The sequence below is a fragment of the Kryptolebias marmoratus genome, linkage group LG15, assembly GCF_001649575.2.
Source record: "Kryptolebias marmoratus isolate JLee-2015 linkage group LG15, ASM164957v2, whole genome shotgun sequence".
Lineage (NCBI taxonomy): Eukaryota > Metazoa > Chordata > Actinopteri > Cyprinodontiformes > Rivulidae > Kryptolebias > Kryptolebias marmoratus.
In genome coordinates, this window is record NC_051444.1 from 25,740,277 (window position 1) to 25,765,078 (window position 24,802).

Below are 24,802 nucleotides of genomic sequence, written 5' to 3' on the forward strand. Positions count from 1 at the left end.
GTGTAGCCATGTCAGAAAAACAAGACACACCTCTGGTGAGTATGTATTGTGTGCCCATTCTCTCTCTCTCTCTCTCTCTTATTTTATTTATTTTAATTTTAATTTTAATACTACAGAAATATCTAAATTGTGACAGTTTAGTAAAATAAAATGCTGTCTGAATTAGTTGAAATATGTGATGCAAATGATGGCCACATCTATACTGGTTGTTACAGATAACAAAGCACTCTGGTTAAAAAAAGAAAAGGAAAAATATAACAGTTAAAGGTTTATGTTTTTCTTGCAGTGTCAAGTTCTGCACGATTTCATCTTTAGAACATGTAATTAAACTGCTCAGTTCAGTTTTATTTATGTACAGTAACACCAAAGTTCAGGTTATCTCCGGGGACATTATATCTAAAAGTTATGACCTTGCAGTATTAATAAAAAAACAACTCCCCCTGGAGCAGCTCTTGGCAACAGAGGAAGAAAAACTCCTTTTGTAAGAGAGGAGTCAGGAAGTGTGTCCAGATGTAATCTATCTCTAGAAACCATAGATGTGTAATCGGTATATTTTTGAACAAATATCGATTGTTCTTTTTGGTTGCCTTTTTGCTGTTTTTATAAAATGATTCTCTTTTCTAATAAGGCAAACCGTATACTATGCTTATGTGAAAATGTTTTGTCTGATATCTTGTGTATTTTAGGTGTTGAGAAGCTAAAACTTGTTGAAATTTTAATCACCTTCATCTACTATGATGAAAATAAAACTTTCATTAGTCTTAGGCTTTACAAAGTTCAAATAGTTATGCAAATAGTGCAACTTGTATCAGTTTTCCCTTATTCTGGCCATTGTAAAATGTCAAAATGTGAATATAAACGTTTTTCAAGACAGCATTAGAATTTCAATGACTTTTTTAAGGATCAAAGATGTTTGTTGGGCCCTTCAGCTTAGTTCAAAAAGTAACAAAGGTTATTTTACCAAAATGCATCATGTTTGTGTGGATGGAAGGAAATGTATCTCCTTAAGACATTTACCCATCCATCCAAACACACACCAATGCACGCACACAGCTCAACATCCTTCCCTCTACCTTTGCATGCAAATTGTCAAGTTTGCATACCCAGTAGTCTTTTTTCCCTCCCAGACTCAAACCTGTAGTCAAATGAAAGCTGCCATAGCTTGCTGCTCACCTCCATTAAACAGATGGCTAAAGAGAAATTAACTCTCTTTCTGTGCAGCAACGCTTTTCCCGATTCCAAGTACACAGAGAGGCTGCTGTTTCCTGTGATAGGGATGCGCTCTACTGTTGCAGTTTTTCTAATCATCTTTCGCAGGCAGCTCAAGTGCCCATGCAAATAAGGCTGACTGATAAAAGTCTGTGTTTACTCAGGCAAAGGGATAATCTTATCAATAATGAATGAGCTTGCTTTTTGTACCGAGTGCCATTTTTTCACTATGAACAGAACTGTTCAAAGATGAAAGTTTTCTTTGAAAAACAATAGCTGCTGTTGCAATGTCATTTTCCAAACATGGTTAGCTTAATGAAATAAACATATTTATAGAAAAGTTTTGTCACCAAGGTAAAGGGAAAGAAGAAATACCAGTCTTAGATAACATTACACAAATTGCACTAAACAGAAAAATCTTTAATCAGATCAATATTTGATGAGACTACTTTTTCATTAATTGCTGCCTTCAAAGCACCACCTTTTCGCTCGTTCGCTGATATTTAACAGATCAGTTCCTTCAGCTGGCTTTGAAGTGCCACAACTTTGATTCCATCATTTTAAAGTAAGGGTTTTGTGCAGATCATAGCATCTTTAGCAGTACTCCTTGTTCTTTGTGTCACTGAAGACAGTCCTCAGTGAGTCTTGCTGCAGGTGTGAGGACTGTGAACGAGGGACAATTGCATTGGGCAGCTGTTAAAAGTGCATAAAATGTTTCAATCCCTGGACTTTGTTCACATCTTGCCTTACATCAGAAGAGTTTCATGTCTCTTTAGCCCACTGTATGGCACTGTTTCATAGAGGGTTCACTTGTGTGTTTTCTTCTCCAAGCATCAGACAGGATGAAGCACTTTGCATGTGAAGCGAGAATGAAAATTCTGCCAGCTTTGCATTAACCACAAGTACTTATTACAGCCTTTCCATCAGTGTGAGTCGTGGTGAGTGAGTTATAATAGATTTAGTGGAAAATTGACCTAATGTCTGTGTATTCATTTGTTTGCAGGAGCCATTGCAGCCGCAGACGAGATGCCTGCGATGTGGGGACATATTGGAGTGGTCAGAGGAGCACAGGTGTGTGCATGTAGATGGAAAAGACAGAAAGGAGTATTTAAGTTTAGGTCTCAACATGAACTGGTATTTACAACACAATCATGGTAACAGGGATTGTGATTATTTAGAATGTTATATTTGACAATTAAAAAATATCTTAATTGAAAAGAAACATTCATTGTATCAGTGGAAAGTAGACATTTGTATTCTCTTAGATCAGCCCAGTAAATTGGATGCAAGTCTTAACAAATGCCAAGTAGATTATTTAATTTAAATTATTCATGAGACATAGATGTTTCTGAGCCGTAGAAGGGAATGATTTGTATAATACAAACAAAGCAAATTCTATGAAAAAGATTATTGAACACTGCAGCCAAACCATAAAACACTGAGAATACCTCCAGTTATCTAAATTTGTTGTTTTACATAAAAACTTGAAACAAGTTTTACCACTTTGACAGAAAACTCATAATTTTACTAATAAAATATAAAGCTTCTCTGGAAATAGAACTGCTTTACACCATCAAAGCATAACATAACTTCTCAAAGCTCTCACTGTAAACTCTACAGACCCCATTTTTTGTTGTTCCCAATTGTTTTATTTTTTTTCTCATTGCATTTTTTTGTTGTTTTTACTTTTTTTGAACTGTGTTCATTGATATAACCTAACCATTCGTGTTAATGGATTGGTGACCCCATCTATTCCTGATTAAAGAACATAAATGTTGCTAATAAGTCATTTAAACAAGGATACAGTATATTGATATTACAAATAGCCTTCACAACTGCTATGATATTTTTATTTATTCATGGAGGAGAGTGCTGCAGACTCTCTTATCTGTTGTTTGGTTGACATTTTATTTTTTCACCAGAAGTTCAGATGCCCATGGGAACTCTGGTCCACTTTGGTTTCAACTTCTGAGTTCTCGTTTTGTGTCCAATATTATAATATACAATCTTTGGTCTGCATGCACTACTGCAGGATGATCCTTAGGGAAAGAGCTCAAGCACAGCAGAGAGGGAGCATGAGGGGCCTAAAGATTACCTTTGTTTAAAAGTTCATCCAACTTCTACCTTCTGCTCAAGTTTACAAAGTTTTGCTTCAGAAATAAAGAAAGAAGATTCTAGTACAATACACTGATTAACAATATTAATAACTGTTTGAATTATTCTGACATGTTAGCAATTAACAAGATGGAATAACTTATAATAAACAGAGGCAAAAGTCTTTCAAATACATTTGTATGTGGCATAAAATTACAATAATTATATTCTGTTCTTTAAAAAATGTCCTTGTAGGGTACTAATTCATTTTAACTTGCCAAGATTTTATGGCATAAATTACCTGCAAGCATTACTGACATACTTTAAGTAGTTTATAACATATATATATAACATATATATATATATATATATATATATATATATATATATATATATATATATATATATATATATATATATATATATAAGAAACTTGTGTTACAAACATAAACCCACAATAACCTTTGCAGATGATACAGGTTTCAAAAGACATAATAGATTGGTATTTCGCTTTCTTTTGTGTGCTACTTTACGATACCGTACAATTATCTGTCTTTTGTAGTGTCCTCCTTGGCTGTTCTTGCTGCTCAACAGTGGATGAAGCTATTGAGAATGTAGCCAGAGGCATGGCCAGCAGAATGAAAAAGGAGAAGAGCCACTGGGCAGCTGGCAGAGTTGGTGACATTGACTTCATTGGGTCAACCAAGACAAGAGGGAAGGTGAGGTTAAATAACAGAAATGTAAATAAATCAAATAATATTAAAGAAAAAGAAACAATCTAGTGAGATTTATCTTGAAAACAGGATGCTGACATAACATTCCTCTTCCATTTATTCAGTTTATGAGAGTGTGCAGCAACACGGATCCAGTTCTGATTTACAAGATGCTGACAGAGGAGTGGGGCCTGGCTCCTCCACATTTGGTCGTGGCATTGGTGGGAGGAGATGAACTGGCTCAGATGAAACCCTGGCTCAGGGACACTCTTAGAAAAGGACTGGTGAAAGCAGCACAGAGCACAGGTTATTATCAGAGGAACAAAACTGGCCTTGACTTTTGACAGCGAGGGAATTAGTTTTTTTGTTGCCTTTTATTGACTTGTAGCAGAATTGCTAACACCAATTGTATATAGTATTGTTCTTTGATTTAAAAAGTTACACTCTTGAAATGACTTTCCTATTTGTGCTTATATGTGTTTTATGTACCAAGATCAAATACATCATTCATTTCTTTAAAAACAAAAAAATTGTATAGCGGCATTTATGACACAACAATCTAATTTGGATTGACTGTGCAGCTCTTGTGTAATCTTCGACACAACCTTCTGGTCTGATATGTGCTTTCAAATTCACTTACAGCTATGCAGTTTCTGTGGAACTTAGCATAAAATGTCCAATACCTCATGCACACACGCACACATACAGATACATAACTGCTTCTCTGCTCTCCAGGGGCATGGATTTTGACTAATGGCCTTCGCTTTGGCATCACCAAGCACTTGGGCCAGGCGGTGAGAGATCACTCCTTGGCCAGCACCTCCTCTAAAGTCCGAGTAGTGGCTATTGGCATCGCACCCTGGAACATGATTCACAACCGAGAGGCCCTGCTCACTGCCAAGGTTTCTGTTCACACACAGACAATAGACTGCCACTAAAGACAACTCCATCATCTCTGAGCAACATTAATGTGTTTGTGCTGTCCTCGGTCCTTCATGCCCGTGTTCATTTGCTTAAGGTGGATGAGCCTGCAGCTTACAAACCGCAGGACCTGCCTCACGGTTCAGTGTATTCCCTGGACAGCCACCACTCTCACTTTGTGCTTGTGGAGGAGGATCCCAACAGACCAGGAGCCACCAGTGAAATGAGGGTGAAACTACTCAAACACATTTCCCTTCAGCGCACAGGTTATGGAGGTAAAATTACCCAGGACACTGCTGGGAAAAAGTGACATAGTGAGAATCATTTATCCAAGCGATAAGAATGCCACATTTGAATATTACTTGATTAAAAGTTAAAATTCAACATTAAAGTCAGTTTAATAGTCAAATCTTGAAAAGTAGAGAACATTCAGTCTGCAAATGATAGCTTTGCTAGTGTTAAATTATACATATATTAAGGATATTATTGTGATGGGGCATAATAGATGTGACAGCTTCAAATATGCATATCTTAAAAGTAACCAAGCTACATATTTTATGACCTTTTGAGATGAGTTTCTATAAAATCAAAAAGCCTCAATTTTGAAAGAACGTGTGCCAGTCTAGTTAACTTTTTTTTTTTTTGATCACTTAACCTAACTATTACTGTTTCTGCTTTTGAAGGCCACCATTTAGCAATGTTGTAAAGACAAATAATGCCAAATCAAAGCAGGTCTAAGAACATAAATAGTACAGAGTAATATTTAACTCTGACTCATGTTTTATTGCATATATAACACAAGTCATAGAACTGCTGTAACAAAAGCAATTAAACCCCTACTGTATATATATATATATATATATATATATATATACATATATAGTGTTAAAAAGAAATGGAACAGAACACCATGAAACCTCTGTAAAACAATTTTCTGCATCATTGCACACATTTTCCAATTTTAAACTATTTTAATAAAACAATCTGATTTGTAGACAGCTGTGAGACAATTTTCCAACTGTTCCTACCATATCAAACTTGACCAAGCTTGCTAAGCCCATGCTAACCTTGTAAGTTAGAGATTAACAAAACACAGTTTAACTTCAAGTAAGTTTTATCCAATCCAATTAAAATTAAGGTGCATGCAGAAGAAAAAAACAATACTTTAATGCTCTTTAAAAAACATTTTAGTAAATGCTAGCAGGGTTTCCTGTCTGTCTAATATAGAGGAAGGGCCTACCTGTGCATATGTAGTATGAGTATTTAGTGCCAGCTGGCATATCTGACGAGTTGCAACCTTTCCATTTTATGCCCCAATAAATATATTGGTCTATAACCAGAAAGCCTCGGATTATAAAGCTGTCACAAAATCAATACGGAAAGCTGTGAGATCATTAACAGGGAACCTTGATGCTGCGTATTTTTTCTAAATATTTTACACTTCATGATGGGAATTTGATGAACTGAATTATTTGATGTCTTCAGTAGAAAGAAAAAAAAATATCACACTTTGGCTTCAGCAACCTCAGTTCAGTACAGCCTAATCACCATTCACACACTAAAGAGACAGGTGTATCATAAAAATCTGAGATGTGCATCTTGATGTCTGCAGGAACAGGAAGTTTTGAGATCCCCGTTCTCTGTCTGTTGGTTCATGGGGAGCCCAGAATCTTAAAGGTAACTTTAATATTTGTTATTCAGAAAGTAGATGCCTAGTAGCAAATTGCCTGTTACTATTTACGCCAGAGTTTTAGACTAAGATCATCTTCTGTTGAGTAATGAAAGAGTTGTAGCCATTTTGGTCAAACCTTGAAAATAAGGTTATGCACAATCTCATGCAATATTGTAAGATGTCCTGCTCAAAGTACTGTATGTGCTGCAAGTGACTGCCTGCTAGTACCTCACCACATTTTAGCACAATATCAGTGAAAATGGCAGAATTGTAGCGATCTTTGTTTGTTAATGTTAGTTGGTTGTTAGAGCCATATTGAATTAGATTTGCTCAAAAGGTTAACCGATTGTAAATGTAGATCAAAATATTTCCTGAAAGCATCAATAAATTCTGCCCAGTGGTTCATGAGATATTTTGCTAACAGACAGTTTTGACTCTAAACAGTTAATGGCAAAATTTAAACAAATATCTTATGCCATTTGTCAGTGCTCAAAATATTTGTTGGGGATCAGTTTCAGCTACTGCCACATAATGTTTTTGTGTGTTTTTTTAAGGTCAGTTGGCTGTAGTAGCCATCTTAAATCAAGCTAACTTCAAAAGTTAATCAGTTGTAGATGTATATCTGATGATTAGTTTTTGCAAGATTCATTAAAATCCATTTAGTGGATTCATGAAATGTTCTAGAAACAGTCAGACACCCAGACTGACACACACACAGTCACAGGCAAAAACGTTATCATCCACCTTTGGCTTTTGGCAGTGGATGGTAATGACTCAAAGAAGAAACTTTAAAGAATGCCAGATATTGTTATTTTGGTGTCCATAATACGACTCATGATATAGATCTGAAAAGACTGGCTAAGGCTTGAGAATCATTCTCCTAATATGGTCCCCAAAGCAGCAAGCCAAAGTCAAACTGAGGACACACACTTTATCACAAAACTAATCTCTTCAACCAAAACGCCTGACCAAGTCAGCACAAAGTTGCACAAATATGATGATAACTAAAGAAATCAAAAGCCACCGCATTAGGTGATCGATACTGTTGTTGATAAATGTTTTTCTTGCTGCAGAGAATGTACAAGGGTATTGGAAATTCCACACCGTGGCTGATTCTGGCAGGCTCTGGAGGCGTGGCTGACATCCTTGTCACACTGATGGATAGAGGCTGCTGGGACACAGACAGTGTTCAAGAGCTGCTGCTGGACACCTTTCCCAATGCCCACCACAGCACAGACATCAGTAACTGGGTCAAGCTGGTGAGAGCCATGTGCACAGCAGGGAGGCTGGCACATACAAAGACATGCACTTGTCAAGGGTTGAACATCGACAGGAAAGTGGGGCACACTGGGAAAGATAGAGGATTTTTTTTTTTTTGCATCTTCTCTTTGAGAATTTGTGTAAGATTAGTTAAGAGTTCCATTTTTTTTAAGTTTAAAAAAAGGTCATTTTTCATTTCATGGCAGCAACAAATCTCAAAGTGTGTGTGTTTGTGGGGAGGTGGGTAGATTTGGCAGAACAACAGGTAATCAACAAGACAAAGAATTTGAGTTTGTGTTTTGCTTTTAATGACAGCAATACTCTTAACATTTCACTAATAACATAATTAGTACATGTAAAAACAGAGATAAATAAATAAACGGTTTTATAACTTGGATGATTTATTTACAGCGTGTGCAGCTTTTCTCACTGCAGTGTATTCTTCGGGGCTTCTCAAGGAACAATTCCAGAGCTTCTTGGTATAAAAAAATTGCAAACATCTGGCCCATTTATCGACAGCCTCGTGCAGGCTGCAAGATGGTCTCCTTGTAATGTTTTTTTCTGGCGCGCACTCTCACTCTCTGCTGACGGGAGTTTAGTCATGCGTGAAAGTCGAACTTGTCTGTACCCTAATGATGACACACATTAGTGCATGCATGAGCATCGTGGAGCGTACACATTCTATACAATGTTAAGTTTTGAATACAGGTCGGGGAGGTCAGGGGCGCAGCACAGCGGGAAGGGGATAGGTGGGTGATGATGTATTGGCTTTGGCGTCTTCCCCGGTCGCAGTGACTTGGTGACATGTGAACACCTTCAGCCGTTAATTTTTTACATGCCATGACCTTCGGGGGGGGGGAAGGTGAGTCGTTTTTTTAAACAAGAGTCTGTAAACACCTAGGAACTGGGAAGACCATTTGTTGGAGTTTTTGGAGGGGAACCTTGTTCCATTTCTGTTTGATGTAGCATCCTAGCAGATCAATGGTGCTGAGTTGTTGTTGCTGGATTATTTCAATTCATAACGTGCCAAATCGTTTTCAATTGGTGAGAAGTCAGGACAGCAGGCAGGCCAGTTCAGGACCTGGAGCTTTCTGCTACGAAGCCATGCTGTTTTGCAGTGCACAGTGTATCAATGTCTGCCTGAAAAATGCAAGGTCTTTCTTGAAAAAAACAAAACAAAAACAAAAAACACATCATCTGGATTGGGGCATATGCTGTTCTAAAACCTGTATATACTTTTCAGTATTGATGGTGCCTTTCCAGATGAGTAAGCTGCCCAGGCCATAGGCACTAATACCATCAGAGAGGCAGGCTTTAGAACTGTGCACTCAAAATAGTTCCTGAGCCCATGCAGTGATGTCCAGAACCGAATCAGACCTGTTTTTAATGCAGCGATGCCTGAGGGCACAAACATTACAAGTATCCAGTACTGACTTTGGTCCTTGCCCTTTGCATAAGATTTTTTTCTTTAAATCTTTTTGTGATATTATGAATTGTATAATAATAATAATAATAATAATAATAATAATAATAATAATAATAATAATAATAATAATAATAATAATAATAATAATAATATATAATTTTTAAAGATTTCCCAGTGTTCCATTGAGGAATATAATTCTGAAATTGCTCCATTATTCTAAGATAATTTTAAGACTGGTGAACCTCAGCCATTCTTTATTTTTGAAATATTCAGCCTCTCTAAAATTGCTTGTTTTATACCCACTCCTCTTGATAACCTTATTGCCAATTAAACATATTAGCAAAATGCTGCTCCATTTGTTTTTGTTCATTCTTTAGTCTCCCCAGTCCAGTCTTTTTAAAAGATTTGTTGCTGCCATAAAATTAAAAAAAATAATTGTACTTTTCTTGTTTAAACATTTGATATATTTATTTGGTTTTGTCCTGAACAAAAAAATAAGTTTAAAATATCTTCATATTATGTTTTGTTTTGTTTTTTTCTTACGTTTTCCACAGTGTCCCAACTTTTTCAGAATTGACGTTGTACTTTAAATAAATGCAGGATGAGGGTTGGATTCTAGATTGAATACAATAGATGTTTTGTTTTAGCTGAAAATTATATTACAATAACTAAAATTTACATGTTTCTGTTGTTACCTGCCCATCAGATCCAGAAGATACTTGATCATGGACATCTCCTTACTGTCCATGACCCAGAACAGGAAAGTTCTGAACTGGATACTGTCATTCTCAAAGCTCTTGTCAAAGGTAAAGTACTTCCTATCAGAATTTGTTTTCCAAAATATGAAATTCTCTCTGGTTGTACAATTGCAGGTTTTCTGACTTGTTGAGCATTTGATAAGGCTGTGGACTTTATGGTGACATTTTGCATGTCTGTGTGCTTATCAGCTTGTAAAAGCCAAAGTCAGGAAGCTCAGGATTTCCTGGATGAGCTGAAGCTGGCTGTGGCATGGAACAGAGTGGACATTGCCAAAAGTGACATCTTTAATGGAGATGTGGAGTGGAAGGTGAGTGGTTATGTAACAATAACTGACTGATTAGAGGTTGAACAAGTCTTGGCAGTTTAACGCTTCATCCAGTCAGGTGCTACATTAAGGCAGATTACAGCTATTTGAGGAACAAAAACATTTCAGTTTAACACATTTAGAGTAATGACAACAGGGTCTATACCTGCCTCCAGCTGTATTCATTGATATAAACTATAAACTTGCACTGAGCATACATTTACAACTAATGTAAACATAATACAGCAAATGGTTTGCTTTTCATTTTTAGTGTCATAAATTAGATTGTTAGACATCATCCTCTGTGAAAGGCAAGATTTGTTTTTGCCCATGTCTGTGTGTGTGCATGCCTGTGTTTGTTTGTTTGTCTGTTAGCAAAATATCTCCTGAACCACTGGAAAAATTATAATGAAGCTCTCAGAAAGCAATCAAAGGATCCACATCTACACCTGATTACCTTTTGGTGTCGACCCAACTCAAGATGGTCGCCACAGTCAAGTGATATTGGGAAATACAAAACCAGCTATAACACAGCTAATTTTACAGCTATCAAGCTAAAATTTGATGTGTAATAGCTAAGAGTCATTCTCAATGCATACTCTGAGCCCTAAAACATCTCACAAGATCTTGCAATATTGTAAGACTTCCCACTTAATGTTATTTATAAGGTTTGACAAAAATGGCTAGAACTCTATTCCTTCTCATCCTAAGATGATCTTAGTTTAAACTTGCACCATGGAAGCCAGTGGGTGATATGCATGTCGCAAAGGAATGCTAGGCCTTTAATCTGACATGTTATACTTATAACATTTGCCAATTATCACAAATAATCAGTTTATGTCAGCCTTGGAGCAATAGATCTGCCACGCTGATTGTTCCTGTATAGCCATAAAAATCTCCAAATGTTTATGGCATAGAATAAAATACATCTATTCACCAAGCTGCACAGTTAAGATAGCTGTGAATTTATTTCTTGTGGAAGTTTCAACATGTCAACATTTGATACCAGTGAAACACGCAGTGTGGCTCATTAGACCTCATAAGGATCAGTGAGGCCTGTTAGCAGTGGAATAAAAATAGAATAAGCTGTAAATGACTGTGCATGACTGTAGCAAAACCTCACCATCTGCACAGGCTTGTGACCTTGAAGAAGTGATGACGGACGCTCTCATCAACGACAAGCCAGACTTTGTGCGCCTCTTTGTGGACAACGGTGTGAACCTGGGCGAGTTCCTTACTTACGGCCGTCTGCAGGAGCTCTACTGGTCTGTCTCAGAGAAGAGCCTCCTTCACAACCTGCTACTGAAAAAGTACGAGGAGAAGCAGCTCCTCCTTGGAGCGGCCAGAACGCCTGGTCCACCCGGACACCATCCTCCTGAGCAAGGCAAACCTCGCTTCACCCTCTTTGAGGTCGCCAAAGTGCTGAAAGACTTTCTCCATGACTCCTGCAAAGGCTTCTACCAAAAGATTCCCACAGTGAGCAATAGATACTAACTTACATGTCAAATCAAGTTAAAAATATCATCTTTACCTCAAAAGTTCTAAGTTTAAGTTCTTGCAGTCATTTTCTACCCTTCTACTAACCACGTTAAACATCCAATTTTGGCCTCTTGTCACAGTTTGTATTTGCCCTGTGGTTTTCATGAATAATTTTCACTTCTAACCCTTTCAGGTTACCATTTGAAACTGTTAAAAGTGTCTTAAATGACAATGATGATGAAGAGGGTAATATAGTGAATACATGATACTCCTTTCCTGGAGGAAAGTTGGTCTTTGATCGTAACTTTTATGGTAACTCGTTTAGCAGTTGCGGGGATAAAGAATATAATTTAACCCAAAAAATATAATAGTTTTTAGATGATTATACCTCATTCTAAGTTCAATCATATCCCTTGTTCTTACTATTACTGGAGAATAAAAAAAAGATTGATTTTCATGACTAACCAAATCAAGAACTGCTGTTATATGTTGAAAGAGTTTGTCTAAATTGGATTATTTTCAGTATCTGCCCCACTCTATGTCCTTTGACATTTTTGGAGTTTGTTATTCTATCATAAAAGCCAATAATTTAAGAGGACACTTTTTTTTTCTTGTTTTTTTTTTTTTAGAATTTAAAACAACATTACATTTCTGATGTCAGGCAGACAATTAAACATAAAAAAGACTTCCTTGGCAGTGGTTGTAATGAATTCAGCTGTAATGTGTTCCATAAATTCTATGACTCATGTAGACGCTGAATGTTGCCTAAACTGTGTGCAGCTGCCCTATTTACAATTCATGTTTAATACATCGGGTGTACTGTCTACACGTTTCAGGAAAAGCCAGCGAAGGGCCGATTGTTCCACAGCCAGAAGAACCTGCCTGAGTTGGAGGAGCGCTGTGAACATCCTTGGCGAGATCTCTTCCTCTGGGCCGTCCTTCAGAACCGGCAGCAGATGGCTAACTACTTTTGGGCCATGGTCAGTCTTGTCAGCTTCTTTGCTCAGTTCAGCTCCAGCTTGTACTAAATCAGCTCTGTGCAGTTCAGTCAGTGGCAGCCTAAATATGTCTGGCCGTGGAGAAAAAAATATATATATTTATTCAAGCCGATCTGAAGTGAGCTGTGAATTAGACTCGGACAGCATAAGTTCAAATGGAGAGTAACAAGAGCGATGCAGGCAAGGCAGCACAGTGCAGGCGTAGGTGAGTCCTGCCATATGAAATGTCATCTACATAAAAGAGCTGTGCAACAAGGTGAGCTAAAAAGCAATCTTATCTCAAAGAACATTACTGAAATGAAGGTCATGCTTCCTGCTGAGGCAGTCACCTCATGGTGAGATAGGCCAGCCATATCTAAAGTTCCTGATGTAGTTAATGAGAAATATAACCCGACATTGAGTTGATGTTGTATGAATAGTTTAAATGACACCAATCAATGATGATTGCTTTTTGTTTTTAATGTTTTTTTTAGGGCACTTTTTCGTTTTTCTGGGGGTTTTTTTCTCCCTTTTCTTCACTGCCCTTTCCTGAACTAGAGCAACCAATTATCCTAATCTCAGCAGCGGTCACACTTATGTGCTACTGCTTGGCTTCTTATTTCAAATATTGTCTGAAATGATGGTAATTGCATGCAGCGTGTGTACACCCCCACTGCAAATCGTTTTGCCACTCACACTGCGGCTTGGATCGCAGCATTCATAATTTGATTGTTTGAAGCATCTCTCACATTGAAGACCCCGTAGCGATTATCCTCACAAACTGACTTGTGCTACAAAAATATCAGATATTCAGTAGGTAGTATATATATATATATATATATATATATATATATATATATATATATATATATTTTTTTAGATGTATGTGGATCCAAAAATCAAATTATAGACCACAAACAATATAAAACCGTTGCACTTTGAAATTAAAGGATTGTGGTCCCCAGAGAATGTTAGATCAAATGGAAAATTTTCCACTACAGTGTGCACTGTCATTATTTATACACTTGACATGTGCCATGGTACTTGAGTTATTAACTGGATCTCATCTGCTGACGATGAAACATGACATCATGTACACTATATACGCTACATTGCCAAAAGTATTCATTCACCCAGCCAAATCGTTGAATCCAGGTGTTCCAATCCCTTTCACTTCCACACATGTATAAAATCAAGCACCTAGGCATGCGGGCTGCTTCTACAAACATTGGTGAAAGAATGGGTTGCTCTCAGGAGCTCAGTGAATTCCAGTGTGGTACCGTGATAGTATGCCACCTGTGCAATACGTTCAGTCTTGAAATTTTCTCCCCACTAAATATTCCACAGTCAGCTGTTAGTGGTATTATAACAAAGTGGAAGCAACTCGACCATGAAGTGGTAGGCCACGTAAAATCACAGAGCGGGCTCAGAGGGTGCTGAGGCTCATAGATCACAGAGGTCACCAACGTTCTGCAGAGTCAACAGCTACAGACCTCCGCCACTAGACTCTATTGTAGAGCAGTGGAGACATGCTCTCTGGAGTGATGAATTACGCTTCTCTGTCTGGCAATCTGATGGATGAGTCTGGGTTTGGCGGTGGCGGTGGCCAGGAGAACTGCACTTGTCTGACTTGTGCATTGTGCCAAGTGTAAAGTTTGGTGGAGGGGGGATTATGGTGTGTGGTTGTTTTTCTGGAGTTGGGCACGGCCGCTTAGCTCCAGTGAAAGGAACTCTCAGCATACCAAGACATTTTGGACAATTCCATGCTCCCAACTTTGTGGGAACAGTTTGGGATGGCCCCTTCCTGTTCCAACGTGACTGTGCACCAGGGCACAAAGCAAGGTCTATAAAGATGTGGATGAGCAAATTTGGGGTGGAAGAACTTGATTGGCCAGCACAGAGTCCTTACCTCAACCTGATAAAACCCTTTTGAGATGAATTAGAGCGGAGACTGTGAGCCAGGCCTTCTCATCCAACATCAATGTCTGACCTCACAAATGAATAGTCAAAAATTCCAATAAATACACTCCTAAACCTTGTGGAAAGTCTTCCAAGAAGAGTTAAATCTGCTGTAGCTGCGAAGGGTGAGCCAACATCATATTAAACTCTATGGATTAAGAATGGGATGTCACTCAAGTTCATATGTGTGTGTGATGCGAATACTTTTGGCAATATAGTGCATCATGAATTAAAAGATTTTCTTTGTATACAGAGAGAGTCCTTTGACTTATAAGCTCCCATGAGCTCAGTTCTTCCTGTCTCCCAAAAAAGCAATCAAATGTTAAAACCTTACTTTTCAAGAAATACTTCAGTACCAAGGGAAATATGCCCTTTTTATCTTCTTCCTGAGCAAGGAGTGACAAGGTTAATAATGTTAATAATTAGTTTTTACCATGACATTCCTGAAACCCTTAAATAAAGTGAAATCCCAGAGGCTTTTTGGAACACTTTGATTATACGACGCAAATGCAAATAACACCAGACATACATGATGACTACGTCTAATATTCCTCCAATGCTGCCCTTGAGGCCAAAAGCGACACAAAGTCAGAAATGATCCCACAATAAAGGTGAGACGCACTTATGTGCTTCACCTTGGGGCACCTAGCCAGGCAAATTGAACTATATGTTGAAATCACACTGCTGATTAACGCACTATGCACACGTGTGAAAAGGACAGGTCATCTGTATTGCTGGCAAGGTGTTTGAACATTCTCAGCCATTTTGTCACGGTTTTAGAGTGCTTGAAGCTATTTCTTCATCTGTGTATGAGTAGGACACAGATATTAATCTGAAAATTAAAATTAAACTATTAGAGATTGTATGTTTTTTTAAACCAAATTTTAAAAAAATGCAGATCAAGAAAGTCAGTTGTTTTTAATTTATTATCACATACTGTCAGAAAAAGAAGGCAGACAGTTATATATATATATATATATATATATATATATATATATATATATATTTATAAAAAAAATTCTGTGTCCATGCATGCACATGTTTATGTGCTTATCTGTTATCAAAATATCTCATGAAAGAATTTCAGTGAAACATTAATGAAAATTTAATCACTGGGTGTTCAACTACAAATGATTTACTTCTGAAGTCAACCCAATCCAAGATGGCTGCCACAGCCAACTGACCTTGAAAAGGACATAAATAGCTATAAACACTCATTTTACAGATAGTAACATATAGTTTTGTGTGGTAGTAGCTGAGACTGATCCCCAACAGATATTCTGAGTGCTCAGGGATTATGAGAGTTTTTCGTTTAAAATTTTGCTGTTAACTATTTTGAGTCGACTCTGACTGTTTGCAAAATAGTTCATGAAACAAGAGATGCATTTTGATAGAACTTTCAGGACATAATCATTTGTTGTATCTCTGTTTATCCAATTCAAGATTGCCCCTCCAGTGAATCGACCTTAAACATTTTAAAAAGAAATGTTGAGTATGCAACCGACTTTACAAATATTGAGCTAAAAATTGGTGTGGTAGTAGTTGTTTAAAATTTAGCCCTAACTGCCCTAACATTGGCCGAACATCTAAACTGTTTGGCATTTGGAGTTTATCCAAGTCGAGATGTCAGCCACAGCAAATTGTCATTAGCTAACACAAAAATGTCAATAAAACAGTCAATTTTACAAGAACTGAGCTAAAAATTAGGTGTGGTAGTATCTGACAGTCATTCCCAGCACATACTGTAGTCTGAGCATAACATCTTTTGATATTGCATAAAATTCCATTTAATATTTTGAAGATTTGACCATTTTTCAGCACAAGATGATCTTAGTCTAAAACTGCGACATGATAGTAGTAGCCATGGTAGCAGGCAATATGCATTACTTCAAGGAATGCTGGGCCTTTTTTTCAGTAAGTTATTAAAATCATCAACTAATACATCTTTTTACATACACCTGTCCTCTCAGTTATATACTGTATAACCTGATGTTAATCATGTTCCCTAAAATAAATCAGTTTTGATTCTTACAGTGTATTGAAATAAACTAAAACCAAAGCCTGAGAGGAAGTAAATGAAAACTCTCTGAAATGTAGACTCTATAGTAGACACTGTTAAAGCACTTTAGTGACCAGATTTTACTCAACTTTGGATGACACTAAAATGCCAAAAAGTACCACAACCAAAACTCAAAAATCCATCCTTTGTGCACAACCTACATGGTCAATTTAGACACTTCTTTGTCCAACTGCTGTAGTGAAATTGTAGCTGAAGCACTCTGTACAAAAAAAAAATTAAGATGCAAAAGATGACGCGCTCCATAACTCTAGACTACAGCTCTCTTCCAGACCCATTTCTTGGATCCCGCTTTCTTTTAATCCTTCAGGGCCCCGAGGCAGTTGCAGCAGCGCTGGCAGGCTGTAAGATTCTAAAGGAGATGGCGCGCCTGGAATCTGAGGCTGAGTCTGCACGCAGTATGAAGGAGGCCAAGTATGAGCAGTTTGCCCTTGGTGAGTACATAAACTGTGCGATGATAAGAGCTGACAATGTGGTTACAGAAACCAAAGGTCAAGCATAGCCTCAATTACCTCGAACCAACAATGTCTGAGAAACACACAAACAGTCCCTTTGTGAGGAAGTAAAAAGTGAATCTCAAAGTAGCAAATTTTCAAAACGCAACAAAATGGAGTGGTTTGGCACTGTGCACTGACTGTTCTCATTGTGTCAGATGTCTTTGGAGAATGTTACTCCAACAGCGAAGACAGGGCTTATGCTTTGTTAGTGAGAAGAACTCACTGCTGGAGCAAATCTACAGTTCTCAACTTGGCAACTGAGGCAGATGCTAAATCCTTCTTTGCACACGACGGAGTCCAGGTAACAACAAGACACATTCATGCTACTTTAGATTTTTTATTTGTCAGATTTTTTTTTTTTTTTTTTTCCTTTCAGTCAATTCAAGTGGCCAAAAATTGCCAATTAAAAAAAAAAAAAAGAGAAATATATTCATTTTTGACCTCTTCTGTGCTGAAGTTCTTTATTAAAAAATGTTCTCAGTGCAATGCTTGCCATTAGAGACTTCAATCAATGCACTTTTTTTTTTCCTACATATCCCTCCAAGACATGTCCTTGTCATTAGAAAGTCATCAGTGAGAGTTAATTGGTATTCAGTCAGCAGGGAAAGTTGGCACACAGCAACTAGCATCTTTTATGCATGCGGTCGGAATAATAACATCTTTGTAATGGGGCGGCTGTTTAATCTTGATTCAGTACATGTGTATCATTTGGAAAGATGGTGAGATTTCACCGCTCTGTCTGGGTGGACAGGTTCATAACTAAGCATCAGGTGCCACTTCACGTAAGAAGCCTCGAGACAAACTGCAGTCAGCAGCTGGGGGTTAGGAAATGGTTGACTTGTTTTATGACACAGAGGGGNAGGGTGGGGGGGGGCTGTTTTTTTTCTCTTTTCTTTCAGTGTTATATAACTCTTCTTATGCGCCTTCTAAGAATAAAGTGTCACGTCTGTAAGGCAAAAATATTCCAAGACCTATGGTGCCTCCTTGTGGTGAACTTAATTCCCACAACTGAGCCGGCCCTAAGGTGTGAAACTAGATCCACCCAGAAGTCCACTTTTCACCCCCAGGCTCTCCTCACGAAGATCTGGTGGGGGGCTATGACGACAGACACGGCCATCTCCAAACTCGTGGTGTCTTTCTTCTGCCCACCACTCATCTGGACCAACCTCATTAAATTCAGGTAACAAGTCTTTTTTATTACTTTTTATTAATTTCACTGGAACTCACTGATCATCTGAAACATTTAGAAGTGTTCCGTGCTCTGACACCTTCTTCTTGTGTCTTAGTGATGAGGAATTGGATAATCGTGGCGGTAACAAGCAGTTTGTGGAGCTGGATAGTCTGGATACGGAAAAGGCATTACTGCTAACAGATGATGACGACCCTTTGTGAGTTTGCATCCAACACTGTTATTTAAAGGTCATTTCATTAGCTACAGTGACAAGCCTAATTAAAGTTTCCATTCTGTGGCAAATGTCCAGCTGTTATTACTCTTTTTTGTAATCATCTGCCGCAGAAAGGCAAAAGTGGATGATAATCTTTTTGTCTACGTTTTTGCTAGTGTGTCTGTCTGTTAGCAAAATATTTCATGAACTACTGTACATATTTCAATGAAACTCTCGGAAAGTAATAATTGGATGTACATCTACATCTGGTTAACTTTTGAAGTCATCCCAATTCAAAATGGACGCCACAGCCAACTGACTATAAAAAAGAGGAGGGTAAAAATGCTATAACTCAGTCAATTTTACAGGTACTGAGCTACAATTTGGTGTGGTAGGAGCTGATACTGATACTCAAAACTTATTCTAAGTGCTAACAGATTTTACAAGATATTTATTTGCAAATTTTCCCATTAACAATTTAGTCAGCTTTGTCTGTCTGTTAACAAAATATCACACGGATCGCTGGCCGGATTTTATTGAAACTTCTAGAAAACAAGTACTGGATGTACCTCTATAACTGATTACCTTTTGGAGCCAACCCATTTCAAGATGGCTGTCACAGCCAACTGGCTTCAGAAAACACAAAAATTCAATAACTCAGCCAGTTTTACCAATATTGCGGTAGTATCAGATAGTTACTCATAACAAATAGCATGTCATATTATGATATTGTATGAGATTGCACAAAAGGATATCTTCAAGGTTTGACCAAAAATAGCTACAACTCCATTTCTCAACATAAGAGGATCTCAGTTTAAAACTGTGGCATGAAAGGGCCGATATGCATACCTTCAGGGAATGCTAGGGCTTTAAAGTTTCTACAAAATATAAGTTGAGCCAAAACCTTCTTGCCCTCCCTTATGATTTTAACAACTTCCTATAAAAAACAAGATGTTCTAAAACAAATAAATATAAATCTACAGATTGTAAGAGCTCATTTGAAATAAACTTTGTTGTTTGATAAATAACATTGTAGGACACTGTTATTTCATGTTGCAGGTTTAATGTTGGGATGCCATGCTAATGTCCATATTTAGATCTTTAGCTTTGTTTTATTTATTTGAAAAGTCGTTTCTCTTTTCGCTCTTTGTTTTCCAGGGACTCTTCACCTGGGGGTCCAGAAGCTCAGAGCTGTGCCACTGTCTGGTGGCGCTTCCTCCTCCGCCGCTGGCGTCGCTTCTGGAGCGCTCCTGTCACCGTGTTCCTCGGCAACGTCATCATGTACTTCGCCTTCCTCTGCCTCTTCACCTACGTGCTCCTGCTAGACTTTCGCCCACCGCCACCCTTTGGCCCCGGCGCTCCAGAGATAATGCTCTACTTCTGGGTCTTCACCTTGGTGCTGGAAGAAATTCGACAGGTGAAGATGACAACAAATAATCCAGTCTTACTGGATCCCTTATGTGTCTGTTTCATATCTTCAAACAAGCTTGAAGTTTGTCCATTTTTTTTATTTTTATTTTAAGATGCTTTTATGAAAACAAACAAACAGACCAAATATAAATAAATAACATTTATCTACCAAGGCAGTTTTGTAAAGAAGCAGCACTTTGATTAGATGTTCCACAGTTCTCAGTTCTGACAAGTCAGACACATCTGAGTAGGCGATGATGTGATTCGCTAGAGTGAACCCATACTCTCTGGGGATTTAAGGATTCATGAGCCTCTCATCTCTCTGCATTACTCGCTCTCCATGAGCCAGGTCAAATAAGCCTGATCCCTTATTGCAGTGATCCAGTTGAGCCCTGCTCCCCAGGGGCACAGAGAACCCATATGAGACAGGCCTTCAGTGCTGTTCCTAACCTTTTTTTTTTTTTTTTTTTAATTGCTGCGACCAATGTGTGCAGCACAAGCTGACTGCGGATTGTGCCTGAGCCCAATCAGGCCGCTGCGCCTTTATCTATCTACCCATCTGTCTGTGCATCAGTCTCTCACTTTCTGAAAGCATCCTGCTGCCCTCAGCTTGTCGTCAAGCAGACAGCGCCATTAAGGGAACAGGCAGAGGTTCTAAATGCACTTACAGGTGGCTTGTTCAAACCACAGTAGACAGCTCGACCTTAATTTCTCTGAATAACGGGCATTTCACAGAGCTGAGAATCTGGGACTTTCCAGGAGCCTTGAAAGCAGCAAGGCAGTGCACCAACTAACTCCATTTTAGCCCCTGCAGGTGTGTCTGAAATGGGCTTAGGTGCATGACTTCACAGAGGGCACAAGGGAAAGGACTTTTTATATTATTAATGTTTTCTTTAATTATAAAAAAGGTATGTATATTTATCATATTAAAGCATAAAACATTTTGTACGACAGAGTTTCTTCACTGATGAAGAGATGAACATCCTGAAGAAGTTTAAACTTTATGTAGAGGACAACTGGAACAAGTGTGACATGGTGGCAATCTTGCTTTTTGTCGTTGGGGTTTCCTGCAGGTAACTGTAACTAAATAATACCGTTTATAATTACTGCATCAACCATTTATGTGGAGGCTCTTTTCTGCTATTATTGTGATTTACTATTATGATGACATAAAGAGGTAAAATAAAGTAATGACAGCTTGATTTATTATTAAAAAAATAAATTTATTTCATTTATTTTGAATCCAATTTATTCACACTTTTAAATTAATTGGACTCATTTGGACATACATTTTTTTTTCTGTATAGAACACTGACATGGTTTCTGCTGTTAACTGGTGATATATAAACAAAATAAACAAACAAAAAAATGAATTGAAAAGCTAGAATCAATGAAACCATACAATAAAATAAAATAATGTTCTCAATTTTGCAGAATGGTAAAAGACACCTATGAGGCAGGACGGACCGTTCTGGCAATAGATTTCATGGTATTTACTCTACGTCTGATCCACATTTTTGCCATTCATAAGCAGCTGGGCCCTAAGATCATCATCGTGGAAAGAATGGTGACCAAATGCTTCTTCACACATCTTTTATTTCTTAAGGCTATAAGTCGAAGTAAAGACAGTGTGTACTTTGTGCAGCCAATAACAGAAACAACTGTTTCTATCTTACAGATGAAGGATGTCTTCTTCTTCCTCTTTTTTCTGAGTGTGTGGCTTATTGCATATGGAGTTGCCACCCAGGCTCTTCTCCATCCCAATGACCCAAGGATTGACTGGGTGTTCCGCCGAGCCTTATACCGCCCTTATCTGCACATTTTTGGTCAAATCCCCTTGGAGGAAATAGACGGTAATCTATAGTTAATCCATTTTTCTAGCAATACATACTACAGCCCCATGCATACTGGGTAAGTACCGGGTACCTACCTGGTATGTACTTGGTACTTAATTGGTATGTACCAAGTATGTATCCGGTAGTTACTTTGTTCATACCTGGTGCATAATGGGTGCATACCTGACACTTGTCTGGTACATATTGGGCACATACCTGATTCTTACCTGTAACAGTTACTTAATTGGTAAGGTACTTACATTATTAGGTATTTACCTGGTACGTACCAAATACTTGCCTGTTTCTTGCCTGGTTTGTACTTTGTACATACAGGGTACATAATTTCTACTTATCTGGTACATTCTGAGTGCTTATCTGGTTAATACCTGGTACTCATCTTGTACATATTTGGTGGATATATAGCATACATAACACTGTAAGTACCAGGTACAAACCAGGTAAGTACTCAATATGTACTAGATACATACCCTGTAAGTACAGGGTAACAAGTTACTTTATACAGCCTGTTTTCTGTAATTACCAGGTACATACCTGATACAAATCCAGTAAGTACCAGGCAATCCCTAAGTATATACCAGGTAAATATCTGGTATGTACTAGGTACATACCAGATAAATACCAGGTCCATCCCCATAAGTAACTTCTACATACTGAGTAAGTAACAGATACATACTCAGTACCAGGTATGGGGTGTAATACGTATTGCTATCCTGTATTATTTAATGAGGTATTTTGTCAAGAATGGCTTTCTTGTCCACTAAAGGTCTTAAAGATTTTCAAATGTACTGTTTTTTTTTTTGTTTGTTTTGTTTGTTTTTTTCTTGTTAAATTGACCCCAGCTGCTCGGATGCCTGAAATGAACTGTACCAACGACTCGGAGGAAATTGTCATGGGACTACGACCCCCATGCCCCAACATCTACGCCAACTGGCTGGTCATTCTGCTGCTAGTCATCTTCCTGCTTGTCACCAATGTTCTGCTGCTCAACCTCCTCATTGCCATGTTCAGGTCAGTCAGGAACTGACAATCCAGACAAACATTCATGGGATTAGTTTTGGTTTCAAATTTGCTGCTCATTTATAAATTACGAAACAAACACAAATGAAAATTAGTATTATTGATTTATGTTTGTTGTCCCAATTTGCAGCTACACCTTCCAGGTAGTTCAGGGCAATACAGATATTTTCTGGAAGTTTCAGAGATATAACCTGATTGTGGAATACTACAGTCGTCCAGCTCTGGCCCCACCCTTCATCATCATCAGTCACCTTTCTCAGCTCTTTTTCTGCCTGGTAAAAAGACCTGAGTCCAAGCAGGAGCATCTTGGTATGAAGGTTCTACATCCGTGCTTCCACTAGGGACTTTAAAGCCATTCCCTGTTGCTTGCATCAATGAAATACTTCAAAGCAGTCTAGTTTTCTCTGTGTCTTACCTTTTATCTTCATAGATTTCTGCGTGGGTATTTCTCTGCCTCTTTCTGTGTGTGCTTATGCAATGGTATTTTTGTGTGTTGGCAGAGAGGGAGCTGCCAGCAGGACTGGACCAGAGACTCATAACATGGGAGACGGTGCAGAAAGAGAATTACCTGGCAAAGCTGGAACGCCAGCACTGGGAGAGCAGTGAGGAGAGACTCAAGAGTACCTCCTCAAAGTAATTACTTCACAGTTCGACAAAACCACTGTGAACGTTTACTTTTTCCCATTACTTTTATCTTTTTTTTTTGTAACACTGTCTAACACCAACCAATGCCTTCCTTCAAAGCTCACGAGTATTTTTTTTAGAAGATTTTAAAACAAGGAAATTTTAAAGGATGCCAAAAAAATCCAGTTAAAAAAAGTGTACAAACTGTGTAATAAATGTAAAAATCAAAAGATGTGTTAAAGTGGTGGATCAGTATAGTCACTATAGTAACCACACAGCTGTCTGTCACTCCCTGACAGTACGCTTTGAACAAATAGTTACTGTTTAAAAACTCAAACCTTTGTCTTAACAACTCTTGACCTCTGAGCAGCAGAATAATCTCATAGACCCACATGTGAAATTTTGTCTTTCTACAACATTTAATGCAGGAAATATGACAAGGTAAAAGACTCAAGTCATCTAAAGTCCAACTTTCTGTGAAGTATGCCTGAGCTATAGAGCTAAAAAAGAAAATCTGGGTTTTCTCACTTGTTTCACCAAAATCCTATTGTTGTCTATGAAAAAATATATTGCCATTTTGATGCAAATTCTTTCTGCATTGTATGAAAGTTCAAAGTGGCAGCCAAAGTTCATAGCACACTATTCCTGATCCGGCTTCCTGATGTTTTGATGTATAATTTGCTTCTCTGTTTTTTTTCAAACCTGCAGGTCATAAAAATGAACAAAATGTTGATGGAAACCAAAACAGAAGAAGAGTAGTAAGAGTGCTTCAGTGCTTACAGATTCACATTAAACACTGTTTTCACTGATTATGTTTGTAGGGTTCAAAGCTTGCTGAAGATTGTTGGTGGATTTAAGGATCAAGAGAAACGACTGACATCCATGGAAGCTCAGGTAGACGAAGACCAGCAGTTACCAGCGGTTGCATTTTTCTCTTTTATTTTCAAATGCGTAATTTACTCCGACTAACTACATAATCTGGCCTTGTTTTTGACTCCCCCTTTAGGTCAGATATTGTGGGGAGGTGCTGTCCTGGATGGCAGAATGCTTTGCTAACAGCACACTCAAATGCGGAAAAGAAGCCCCAAGAGCTCCAAGTGAGTCAAAAAGATTTATAAATACTAGCTATATGCCGACAGACAAAAATCCCTGCTGCGTGTATG

General features: G+C 38.1%; 1 protein-coding gene across 1 annotated transcript in view; it reads left to right on the forward strand.

Annotated features, from left to right (window-relative positions):
- trpm5 (transient receptor potential cation channel, subfamily M, member 5) overlaps positions 1 to 24,802 on the forward strand; it is a 25,987-nt gene continuing 1,185 nt past the window's right edge. The window contains exons 1-25 of the mRNA XM_017414277.3: positions 1 to 35; positions 2,213 to 2,280; positions 3,866 to 4,022; positions 4,142 to 4,322; positions 4,752 to 4,918; positions 5,035 to 5,212; positions 6,550 to 6,614; positions 7,683 to 7,868; positions 10,002 to 10,101; positions 10,243 to 10,361; positions 11,493 to 11,834; positions 12,674 to 12,817; positions 17,161 to 17,284; positions 17,503 to 17,648; positions 18,415 to 18,527; positions 18,634 to 18,735; positions 19,891 to 20,149; positions 21,097 to 21,215; positions 21,577 to 21,709; positions 21,821 to 21,995; positions 22,838 to 23,006; positions 23,146 to 23,324; positions 23,516 to 23,648; positions 24,461 to 24,533; positions 24,646 to 24,736. Of these exons, the coding sequence (XP_017269766.1) occupies positions 9 to 35; positions 2,213 to 2,280; positions 3,866 to 4,022; positions 4,142 to 4,322; positions 4,752 to 4,918; positions 5,035 to 5,212; positions 6,550 to 6,614; positions 7,683 to 7,868; positions 10,002 to 10,101; positions 10,243 to 10,361; positions 11,493 to 11,834; positions 12,674 to 12,817; positions 17,161 to 17,284; positions 17,503 to 17,648; positions 18,415 to 18,527; positions 18,634 to 18,735; positions 19,891 to 20,149; positions 21,097 to 21,215; positions 21,577 to 21,709; positions 21,821 to 21,995; positions 22,838 to 23,006; positions 23,146 to 23,324; positions 23,516 to 23,648; positions 24,461 to 24,533; positions 24,646 to 24,736 (3,550 nt within the window). The 5' untranslated portion in view covers positions 1 to 8. The remainder of the gene's footprint in view (positions 36 to 2,212; positions 2,281 to 3,865; positions 4,023 to 4,141; positions 4,323 to 4,751; positions 4,919 to 5,034; positions 5,213 to 6,549; positions 6,615 to 7,682; positions 7,869 to 10,001; positions 10,102 to 10,242; positions 10,362 to 11,492; positions 11,835 to 12,673; positions 12,818 to 17,160; positions 17,285 to 17,502; positions 17,649 to 18,414; positions 18,528 to 18,633; positions 18,736 to 19,890; positions 20,150 to 21,096; positions 21,216 to 21,576; positions 21,710 to 21,820; positions 21,996 to 22,837; positions 23,007 to 23,145; positions 23,325 to 23,515; positions 23,649 to 24,460; positions 24,534 to 24,645; positions 24,737 to 24,802) is intronic.